A 12048-nucleotide genomic window follows, 5' to 3' on the forward strand; every position below is an offset into this window, starting at 1 on the left:
ATCTTTACAATCAAACGGGCCCTTATTATGTTTGATTGGTATAATTTTTCACGTGGAAAATGTTGAAATAAAAGTATTATTATGTGTTCGTTTGGTTTTGTTTTACATAAAAATTGTCAATTAAAGGGATGGAATTTACTGGTATTGTGATGAAATTTGTTTCCATTGCTTAAAAAAAAAAATCCAAGAAAATTATCTATCTTTTGATGTTCATTTGACTTTGATTTACATGAAAATTGTTAATTAAAGGAAAATATTTTTTTACAATAATTCTTAGAATTTGTTTCCATTATAAAAAAATAAATAAATAACGTCAACTACGTGGAAAATCAATTCCCACCATTAATTGATTTTCCCACAGAAGCTAGAAAACTACAACTCCCAAGAAATTCAAGAACTTAATTTTCATGAAAAATATAACACTATCAAACACACAAAAGTTGGAAATTGGCATTCTAATTCCATTTTCCCTAGAAAATTGGTGCCTATCAAACGGTGCGTTAGTGTAAATTAACTACCAAGAATTCAAATGAAAAATAAAGCCTTTACTATGCCCTTGTTTAAGCTCCATTCTTTTAGAAAAATATATTTTTCAACAGTGTTTTGATATCATTTCAACCACACATTCTTCAATAAAATAATATTACACACAAATTCAAAATTTTTTCTTATTTTTTAACCACACATTTTCCATCAATACACTATTCAAAAATTTATTCTTCCAAAAAAATAGAGCTCAAACAAGGGCTATATATCTTAAGTCACATGTTTGACGGGTAATTTAAAATTATCTAACAAGTTTATTAAAAAGGAATTTTGAAATCATCGAACATTTTATGGGAAGTGTAAAGTTTGATACCTAACACACGAACATAATATGATGAAGAGTGGTTTAATGAACTATAGACCAACTTTAATCATCAATATCTTTATAGCCACGATTCACAAACCTTTGCACATTGAAGAATTTCGTTCCTTCAACAATTTCTTAACTCTACTAATATTTTCTAAGTGACATTGAGAACGATATATTTGACTAAGAAATCAATACCAACCATTCCAATGTCGACAACTATGCACCAGAAAATTCAAAATATAGTGTTGATTATTGTCATACTTAGCCAATCCACCTGGGTCAATGGCCCATTCATGCCGAACCACGTGGCACTCCAGCCGAGGTGGCAATGGCCGAAACCCTTCAAGCCGAAGTCCACTGACCGAGGCTCCCTTTTACCGAGGCCTGTGAATATAACCGAGGTCCACATGCTGAGGCCTATGAGCCGAAGCCATGATACTGAAACTGGTTGAAGTTAGCTGAAACCTTCAAATGGAAGTATTGTATGAAATGGCCGAAGCCCCGAAACTGATGCAGGAGCCTCCAAACCGCAAAGGAGCATCCTCCATGATCACTTCTCCCAAGAGATCGCCTACACAAAGATCTTATTCGAATGATTGATGGAATGTTTGTCATAAGCATAAAGGTCAAGTCTTGTCACTAGTATAGGGGCTCTGCACAAGCAATAAATGCGCCACAAGTTAGCAAGTCAAACCTCATGCCTAGGATAAGATGTTTGAATCGAAGAGATGAAGTCACGTGCCATCTCATCCAAGGGCTCCCATTTCACGTGTACCACTATAAATACTTTCCTTGCATAACATCAAAAGGCTAATGTAAGAATCAATACAAAGCACTACACTTTACTAAACTCTCTCTCTTTTACTTACAATACACAAATCGAGTTTATACACATTTATATATACGTTTACGAACACCGATTAGTAATTATTATACAATCGGATCACAAACAACCCGTCAGATTCCGAACGTCACTGTCCCGCGTCGTTGGGCTACTCTCACGCCCTTTGAACCGCTCGTTTTAGACCGTTCACAAGTCTTAGTGTGTTGGACATTCGCCCACGTGTGTGCGGGTGGGATCGGCATCTGTTGGCAACATTTTTTGAGGTCAACAGATTGGCGCCGTCTGTGGGAAGCCATACCATAACCACGAACAATATTGTGGTAAAAGCTTACTGAAAAGACATTTGGGCAACCCCATTTGAAAAAGGATTTGTTCTCGAAAAAGAACTGGAGGAAGCCCCATTACTTAACAAAATTTGAAGTCTGACAAAAGAAAATGAGCTCCAATGAAGATACTCCCCCCATGAGGGTAAGAGAAAACACGAACGTGCCTCCTCAGCCCGCTGTCCCAGCAGCTCGGCAGAGACTCCACCACCACCAAAGAAGAGGTGGGATGCATGCGACGACACAATTATCAAGAGAAATGGCCATCATGACAGCCAACATGAGGGATATTGCTAGCCAAAACTTGGCTATGAGGGAGCCTATGGCCCAAATACAGGGTCAGGGAGGCTTCCCCATTCCTCTATATGCCCCCCAAGGACACTACCAGCAAGAGGATGAAGTTCAAAGTCATAGAGCTGCCACGCCAGACTATGGCTGAGGTGGAAGCCCATTTGAAAGGGAAGTGGAAGTTGATGTTTCTTCCAACTACGCTTCTGCTCGACCCATCGAGGTCCAAATGAGCCATGATAATTTTCCACCTCCTTATGAGCAAGATCCAAGACATAGGAGGGCAGGAAGTGTTTTTGACAGAATCAGCCTCGTCGAACCGAGGCTGAGGCAACAGCAGGCTTAACAACCTTGGACAAGGCCACCTCCTCCACCTTCAATGCCCCAGCAGCCGGAGAGAAGGCATGAAAATGCCCCCCGTCTAGCTCCGCCTAGAAATAGGCAGCAGAGGAGGGAGGAAGAGGTTAGGGACCATCCCAGAACCTCTCACCAATAGCCAAGGTATAAGGCTGATGAGTACGACTCTGATGAACAACAGAGGTCCTGCGACTTGGACGATGATGATGAGAATCTACCATTCTCTAGGGAACTAAGGAATGCCCAGGTCCCAAGCCACTATGTTATGCCAAAAATACCAAAGTATGACGAAAGAGGCGACCCGGAGAAGCACCTGAATGCTTATAAAACTCACATGAGCCTAAGGGACGCCACCCCAGCCGTAAAGTGCAGAACCTTCCATTTAACGCTTAGTGGAGCGGCTAAAATTTAGTATAGCAGGTTGCCACCTGGGAGCATTAGAAGCTGGCCCGAGTTCAAGACAACATTCTTGAAGAGATTCGTGGTGAGCAAAGAAGGAGAGGCCCCCATCCAACGTCTCCAGGACATGAGACAAGAACATGGGGAGTCCCTAAATAGCTTCTTATCACGCTTCACCAATGAGATGACGTACTGCGTACAAGTCACTGACCGAGAGGCACTATCCGCATTGAGGGGAGGTCTGAACATGAATACCTTATTCTGGAGGGACGTGCAGAATCAAAACCCCGCCACCTATGACACCCTACTCGAAATGATGAGAAGGGAGATCATCAATGAAAAAATTGATTGAGCATAGGAACAGGGCAAGTAGAGGCCTTCCACCTCCTCAAAGACAGCGCGGTATTGGCCCGACCTCCCACCTGATGGGCTACCAAATGAACCAGGCCGGAAATGAGAACTCTGGCCAAACACTTGCCGCCACCAATTTGAATGCGGTTCCCACCTTGGCATATGAAGATGTCAACCCGATTACTGACCCCCCATCAGATGGAGGCCCAGCAGACACCCCGTCGGGGAAGAGGTCGAGGCCGAGGCCGAGGTTCAGGACCTAGAAATAGGTTAAATCCGAACCCCCCAGGATACTATGTACACTACGGGTCCTATGGGCATGACACAGCGGATTGCAGAGACTATGCACAACGTTCCCGGCAGGAACCCGCTAGAGACATACATGATTTACCCTAGGCGAACAGGCCCCCGCCCAGGCACGACAACCAACGTGGGCGTGAGGAGGCCACTCCCCGTCAAAGGGATGTATCCCCACGACGAAGGGAGCATGATGCAGAGAGGCCCAGGGAAGGGCGTAGGCACCAAAGAAATTGGCAAACTCGAGATGAAACCCCTATTCACGAGGTGGATACCATATTTGGAGGTCTGTATGTTGGCGGTGAAACACGAAACGCCAAAAGGAATTATGCTCGGGAGGCTAAACACCCCGCTTTGACAAGCTACATTGTGGGTAGTAGCTCCCGAAAAAACTAGGTTCCACCCATTGTCTTCACCCAGGAAGACGACGAGGGAGTTCATTACCCCCATTACGATGCACTTGTGGTGAGGGCTGTCATAGCCCGGAATGGGCTCAAACGAATGTTAGTTGATAACGGCAACTCCGTCAACATTTTATTCGGATCCACCTTTGACAAGATGATATTGGATCATCAGCTGACACCCACTACCACTCCATTGTACGGATTTATCGGATATAGCATCATTCCGAGGGAAAAGATAACACTTGCAGTGGAGATGGGAGAATCCCCACGAACAACGACGAACTTCATGGAGTTCCTCATTGTCGACAGCCGGTCGGCTTACCATGGATTGTTGGACAGACCAGCCCTAAAGGAATTGGAGTAGTCACCTCCATCCACCACCTATGCATAAAATTCCTGACAGAAAATGGGATACCAATGGTCAGAGGCGATCGAAGAGGCTCGAGAGAGTGCTATCTAAGCTCTATCAAGAAGGTAGAGCCCCGGGACGTCCATGTAATCATAGCTAATGTGGCCATGGCTGATGTCCCAGGTGATGCTCCCACCAAACAAGAAGATGTTGATATGATTGACGCACCATCTAATCCGGAGGTGCTGGTCATTAATGAGATTGACCCCCGCATAATGGAACAAAAGCCTCAAGCATCCCCAGTAGAGGAACTTGAGAGCTTCTCGGTAGACCCCTGAGACCCATCAAAGGTACTGAAGGTAGGCAAATGCCTATCCAACATTCTGAAAGAAAAGATTAAGGATTTTCTGAGCAAGAATCTTGATGTCTTTGCCTAGAAGCATGAGGACATGGTAGGCATAGACCCCAAGGTCAGCTGTCACCACCTGAAAATCGATCCTAAGGTTGCCCCGCATAGACAAAAAAAGAGAGCCCTCAATCCCGAGAGGTATGAGGCCCTAAAGGAAGAAGTTCAGAAGCTCATCCAAAATGGCTTCATCAGGGAGGCAACCTACCCGAAGTGGGTCTCCTACCCGATTTTAGTAAAGAAACACAATGGCAAGTGGAGGGTGTGCACCGACTTCACCAACCTCAATAGAGCTTGCCTGAAAGACAGCTTTTCACTCCCAAGGATTGACCAACTAGTAGACTCCATGGCTGGGCACGAGTTGTTGAGCTTCATGGACGCGTACTCCGGCTACAACCAAATCCCCATGCACCCGACCGATGAAGAGCACACCTCATTCATCACGGACCGAGGCCTCTATTGTTATAGAATGATGCCCTTCGGGTTGAAAAACGTCGGAGCAACCTACCAACCTCATTGGCAAAATAATGGAGGTCTATGTAGATGACATGCTGGTAAAAATTTTGGAGGCTGAGGACCATATAATGCACCTCAACAGCACTTTCCAAATCCTAAGAAGGTATAGGATGAGACTCAACCCCCTCAAGTGTGCCTTTGGGGTAGCCTCTGGCAAATTCTTGGGGTACATGGTCAACCAACGAGGAATTGAGGCCAACCCCGAGACGATTGACGCTCTATGCAAGATGAGGTCCCCTCCAAAAGTCAAAGGAAGTGCAAAGTCTCACCGGGCGAGTGGCCGCACTTAGCCGCTTCGTTTCCAAAGCTACAGACAAATGCCTCCCATTTTTCAAAGTACTGAAGGCTGGGAAGAAATTCCAGTGGACTGAGGAATGTGAAGAGGCCTTTCAATGCCTGAAAATGCACCTGGGACAAGCCCCCCTCCTCTCCAAACCGAAACCCGGTGATATCCTACAACTATATTTGGCCGTCTCCAATGAGGTCATCAGCTCGGTTCTGATACGGAAAGAAGGGTCCACCCAACTCTCCGTATACTACACAAGTAAAGCGCTCCTATCGTCAGAAACCCATTACCCCGATATGGAGAAGCTCGTTTTGGCCTTGATCACAGCCTCTAGGAAATTGAGACCCTACTTCCAAGCTCACATCATCTATATCCTGATGAACTTTCCCCTGAGGCAGGTACTCCAAAAGCCCGATGCCTCAGGAAGGTTAATGAAATGGGCAGTGGAACTAAGTGAATTTGACATTGTGTTCAAGGTTAGGGCAGCCATTAAAGGGCAAGCGTTGGCTGACTTTGTGACTGAATTCGCCAACCTACCCGAGGTGGATGAAATCATGGAACTCGCAGAGCCCTCCACGTGGAACCTCTTCGTTGATGGGTCTGCTGGGGATGTCGGCTTAGGTGCCAGGATTGTCCTCATCAGCCTCGAAGGTCACAAACTCACCTCGGCGGTGAGGTTCGGATTCAAAGTTACCAATAATGTAGCAAAATATGAGACACTTCTTGCGGGCCTCAGGCTGGCCACAGAAATGCAAGTAAAGAGGCTACCCATTAGTAGTGACTCCCAACTGGTTGTTAGCCAAGTCAATGGTAACTTATCAGCCAAAGAAAAAACAGTGGCATCCTATCTGAAAATGGTGATGAACCTCATCACATCCTTCGAAAAATTTGAGTTGATCCAGATCCCCCGTATCAAAAATGCGCATGCGGATGCACTCTCGAAGCTGGCTAGTAGCAAGGAATTAGAGCTACTCACAATAGTACCTATTGAGCACCTCCTCCTGCCTTCGATCGAGGCCCCTACTGTAATGTGGATCACTAGAATTCCCACTTGGATGCAGTCAATCATAGCATACCTCAAAGACCAAGTACTGCCCACCAACAAAAATGAGGCTTACAAGCTAAGGAGGAGGTCAGCCCACTTCCTCTTCATTGATGACATTCTATACAAGAGGAGCTTCTCCTCTCCTCTCCACTCTTACGGTGCGTTGGAGGAGAAGAGGCTACCTACATATTAAGAGAAGTCCACGAGGGCGTGTGCGGCAACCACTCCGGAGGTCTATCTCTAGCACAAAAAATATTGAGGTAGGGGTACTACTGGCCTACCCTAAAGCGGGATCTCCTCGAGTTTGTACGAAAATGCGACAAATGTCAGTGTTCTCTCCTGTGCAAAGACAGCCATCGCAGGATTTGACCGCCGTCTCCAGCCCCTGGCCTTTCTCAAAATGGGGTGTGGACCTCATAGGTCCCCTACCTAAGGGTAGAGGAGGGGCGAGTTTTGCAATTGTGGCCATTGATTACTTCACAAAGTGGGTCGAAGCTGAACCACTAGCAAAAATCACTAAAGCCAACACCTCCAAGTTCTTATGGAAAAATATTATTTGTCGGTTCGGAATTCCCTACTCAATTGTCTAAGACAATGGCAGACAGTTCAACAACAAGAAGGTTAGAAAATTATACGAAGAGCTCAGCATAAAGAAGCACTTTTCCACACCTCACCACCCACAAGCAAATGACCAAGTTGAGGCCATGAACAAGACAATCAAGCACGTCCTGAAAAGAAAGCTTGATGTATCAAAAGGGGTCTGGGTTGATGAGCTAGCCCAAGTCCTTTGGGCGATCCGAACCACCACCAGGACCCCAACAGGGGAAACGCCCTTCCTCATGGCGTATGGAATTGAGGCAATGAGCCCCGTGGAGGTCAGACTTCCATCTCCAAGATGTCTGCTCTTCAGTGAGATAACCAACGATGAGATTCGGAGGTTAGACCTCGACTTCATCAAAGAAAAAAAAGATGACTCCCAATTGAAGCTCGGCACATATCAGAGAAAGATGACAAGGTTCTTCAACTCAAAAGTTAAGAAGAGGTCATTTCGAATCAACAATCTCGTACTCAAGAGGGTCTTCCTGTCCTCAAAAGAACCTGGTTCCGGTTCCTTAGGCCCGAACCAGGAAGGTCCACACAAAATCAGAGAAGGGGTTCGACCTGGGACTTACTGGATTGAAGACATGAACGACAAGGCACAACCCCGCCCATGGAACATAGAACACCTCAGGATCTATTACCAATAAATGTACTATCTTGCTGGATGACCTTTCCCAGCCTTTGTAACATTTCTATGGTTCAATAAAATTTAGCGATTAAATTAACTTGTACTACGTCGTCACCTCGGAGTAGAGGCTCGCGTCCCACCTCTGGGCCACCTCTCTTGAACTCCGAGGTGCTAGCACATGCCTCCCTTTGGCCAGGCTGAATGCCAAGGGAAGAAGTTTCAGCATGGCTGCACCATTCACCATGTCTGGGATGCGTCATCACCTCGGAGGAGAGGCTCGCATCCCACCTCATTTGAATTTCGAGGCGCTAGCACATGCCTCCCTTTGGTCAGGCTGAACGCCAAGGAGAGAAGCCTTAGCATGGCTGCACCATCCACCATGTCTGGGATGCGTCGTCACCTCGGAGGAGAGGCTCGCGACCCACATTTGGGCTACCTCGCTTGAACTCCGAGGCGCTAGCACATTACTCTGGCCAGGCTGAACGCCAAGGGGAGAAGCCACCTCACGTGCAATCCAAGGCTCGCTTAAAATCCGAGGCTCATACAGTTATTATGCTTAAATAAAGTTCATTTGCTTAAGTCCAAAGCTCATACAGTTGTTCATTCGCTTAAATTCGAGGCTCATACAGTTATTACGCTTAAGTAAAGTTCGTTTGCTTAAGTCCGAGGCTCATATAGTTCATTTGCTTAAGTCCATGGCTCATACAATTGTTCAATCCAGTTGTTTAAAGTGATTGAAGTTAAGGTACCAAGTTCAAATTATTTTGTTAGTGCTTCTGTCAACTTTTAAGTTCACTTGCTTAACGAGGCGAGCACACTTGGATAAAGAAACAATGAATGAAAAAGGCATTATATTGATATTCAATAAGGATTACAAAAGTGGGCCTCAGGCCATTACATTCGAAAGACTGAAAAGAAAACTAATCTAAGCTTGGGTAGATGGGGGAGGTGCCTCAGTACTTGGGGCTTTGGCAGCTTGAGCATCCGCATTTATCTCCTCTACCTCAGCTGCTTCATCACCCTGCACCTCCTCAGTAGGGGTCTGAGGTACCTCGTCCACGAATTCAGACCTGAGTTGAGTTAGATCCAAATTGGGATACAGTTCCCCTGCCCGCTCCATCATCTCAGCGTAGGCAAAGTTTCTCCAGTAAGCACTGAAGCTCTTGTACTCCTCCGTATTATGGAAGTTGGCAACGTACTCCCGCACCACTTCCTCCCTCACCTGTTGAGCTTCCTCTCTTGCGTGGGAGGCATCATCCACATACCACTTGATTTGGGTTTCCAAGAACTGGTAAGCCTCTTGGGCACTCGCCAAGGAAAGATTTGCCTTCTCAAGGGCCTCGGCGGTCACTTTCGGTGCTCATTGGAGACCTCCACCTTCTTTGTCAGGGATGCCACCTCGCACTGTAACTCATGGACTTCCTTCTTCAAGGCCTCGATCTGGGCCAAGGCAGACTCTAGCTTGGCCAATTCTTCAAGTTTTTGGGCCCTAGCTTCTTCCGCCTCAGCCCTAGCTGCCTTCAACTCCTCTGCAAGGGAGGCTCTCTTTTCCTTCAAAGACTGGATCCTTGTCTGAAAATCACTCGGGGCCTCTCTGCATTCAAGAGCGAGGCCAAAGGTTCTGACGCTTTGGCTCACCAAAGCCCTCGTCAGGTCGGTACCATCGCAGGAGGAGGCATGCAGCTGCCACCTGTCCGTCCAAAACTGGTAAAAGTTCTCTGCGGCGCTCCGGACCTCCTGGGGAAGAGCCTCCACCAAGGCTAGGGCCAAGGTCTCCTCCCTTCCAGCTAGGAAGCTTGGAGACTTCCCCTTTTCCCGAACAAGCTTTTGTTTTGCTGCCTCCTCCTCAGCAGCTCTCCTCGCAGCCTCCTCTCTGGCCTCCTCAGCCTCGACCTCTCTTACCATCTCTATTTTGATGGCTTTGGAGGTGGATGCGAGCAGCTTCGGCTCGCCTGTTGATTTAGCCTCGTGGGACACTGATGTCCCAAATTTCCCTGACGAGCTGGTGACGTGCACCAGCTTCCTCCTCTTCGCCTCCTCAGGGACTTTCTCTTTCCCCCGAGGCTGTTTTGGCTTCTCCTGCCTCTGGGGAGCCCCCTCTTCGGAAGCCTTTGGTGTGCTATCCTTGGAAAGGTGTTCCACCCTGCCTCGGATCTCCTTGGCCCCACTGAACCCCAGCTTCAGGGGCCTCGCCTTCACAGTCGTGTTGGCCTTCAGAATTGTAGCCATGTCCGGAGCTGGGTACTCCCTCCTCTTGAATTTATTTGCATAGCACGTCAGGTCAGCACATCAGTATCCAAACAAAAAGACAAGAAAATTTACAACTATGGGAGCCTCGTACCTCTGGAAGCCATCGGTCCAAAATCCAGGAAGTAGCGACACTTGTCGATCAGGTGGTCAAAGTGGCGGAGCTTCAGAGGCCTCTTATAGATATCCTCTATCACCTCGAACTCTTCCCTGCTGAGCTCGAACCTCGTACTATAATCTGCAATGGAAGCCCCAATAGTTAGAAAAGTTCAAGTGTTCAATTCAGAAGCACAAGCAGGTGCTGAGAGACTCACGAGCTTCGTAGTACTAGGTCGGCACTGTGCAAGAAAGGGCCTTGTCCCCCTCCACTGCCTGCCATTTTCCTCACACCCAGAACCAGGACTCCTTCCACCCCTTGATAGAGGAAGGCAGTCCCACCACAAAGGGTGCGTGAGCCCCCCAAGGTGTAAGGTAATACCACCCCCTGGACTCCTTCCCAATGACCCGGGGCTGGAAGAGGGTCATCAATACATGGAGAGGCATGTCCTCCCCAAGTGACACCTCCTTCCACAGGAAGTACGAGCCGACCAACTGGCTCCACCCATTTGACAGAATCTGGGTCGACGACAACATAAAATTCCTCAGCACTGCCCTAAAGAAGGGGTGCAGAGGAAGACGCATACCTGCCTTAAACAGGTATTCACTGACTACCACACAACCGGGCCTCGGATAGCAAGCTCGCTCGTTTGGCTCGGGAACTAACATTTCTATGATGTGGGGGACACTGTATCTCTCCCTGATCTCCCCCAACCTCTTCCACGTCATACTTGAAGGCACCCTAGACGCCTCCCACTCTTCGGTATAATCTACTGGGTCCTCGGTCATGGCATATCTATCAACCTCAGAATCCCCGCTGTGACTGACCCCACAATCTAGCGAAGCTACTGTCACCAGCTCCCTACCCAAGGTGGACTCCATTTCACAGTATTAACACAGAAATAAAAGGGCTCTTCTAAGAATAATACCTAAGGAAGGAACTACGCGAACAGAGATAGGGAGGAGAAGGAAAGAACAAACAGTCTCGACGCCGGAATGTTCAAGATTTGAGAGAGACTCATATTGCAAATTTTCAAAAGTCCTGAAAAATGAGATTTTCTCACCTTTTATAGAGGTCCAGGACGAACCCCAGCCGTCAGATCGAAGCTTAGTCAATCTGAACCCTCCATTGTAGATCAAATTCGAGACGTTGAATTCAAACGATTTTTCAAACCTATACCTCAGATTCAAGCGTGCTTCCCACTCACCCCTTCCAACGCGTCTGCTTCTAGAACCTCCAACTGTTCTCATAATTGTGTTTTTAATTCGACGGCAGCAGGCGCCTTGGAAGTCATACGGGTCAGCCACTTTTCCTCGAAAATAAGCACAAACCATCAAATCATTAGCACAGCTATCGACGCACAATCATTCCCAACCACCTCGGCTTCCACTTCAACATTCAGCCAACAAGCCTTGCAGGTTCGGTTTCCCAACCACCTCGGCCTCATCTTCAACACAGCCTCATCTCTAACTCTAACCATGACATAAATGACCATACTTGGACTTGGGGGACTATTGTTGTGTATTGTCATACTTGGCCAATCCACTTGGGCCAATGGCCCACTCATGCCTAACCACATGGCACTCCAGCCGAGGTGGCAATTGCCGAAGCCCTTCAAGCCGAAGTCTAATGATCGAGGCTCCCTTTTAGTGAGGCCTGTGAATGTAACCGAGGTCCACATGCTAAGGCCTATGAGCCGAAGCCATGATGCTGAAACTGGTTGAAGTTAGCTGAAGCTTTCAAGTGGAAGTATTG

At 47.3% G+C, this 12048-nt stretch overlaps 1 protein-coding gene across 1 annotated transcript; it reads right to left on the minus strand.

The window, feature by feature from the left end:
* Nucleotides 1-8874: 8874 nt before the first annotated feature.
* LOC111398061 lies at nucleotides 8875-11174 on the minus strand. The gene is made up of 4 exons (XM_023025015.1): nucleotides 10880-11174; nucleotides 10422-10434; nucleotides 9321-10200; nucleotides 8875-9276 (listed from the first exon to the last, which is right to left on the minus strand). The coding sequence occupies exons 1-4, from the start codon at nucleotides 11172-11174 to the stop codon at nucleotides 8875-8877; spliced, it is 1590 nt and encodes a 529-aa protein (XP_022880783.1).
* Nucleotides 11175-12048: the final 874 nt, after the last annotated feature.

The sequence above is a fragment of the Olea europaea genome, chromosome 7 (assembly GCF_002742605.1).
Source record: "Olea europaea var. sylvestris chromosome 7, O_europaea_v1, whole genome shotgun sequence".
In the NCBI taxonomy this organism is placed as follows: Eukaryota; Viridiplantae; Streptophyta; class Magnoliopsida; order Lamiales; family Oleaceae; genus Olea; species Olea europaea.

Bases quoted from the DNA above. Each gene is read 5' to 3' on its own strand.
- LOC111398061 (XM_023025015.1), bottom strand. From the start codon at position 11,174: ATGGAGTCCACCTTGGGTAGGGAGCTGGTGACAGTAGCTTCGCTAGAT. The intron at 9,277-9,320 runs GTCTCCAATGAG...GCCCTTGAGAAG, and splicing joins CCCTGACAAAGAAGGTGGAG to GCAAATCTTTCCTTGGCGAG.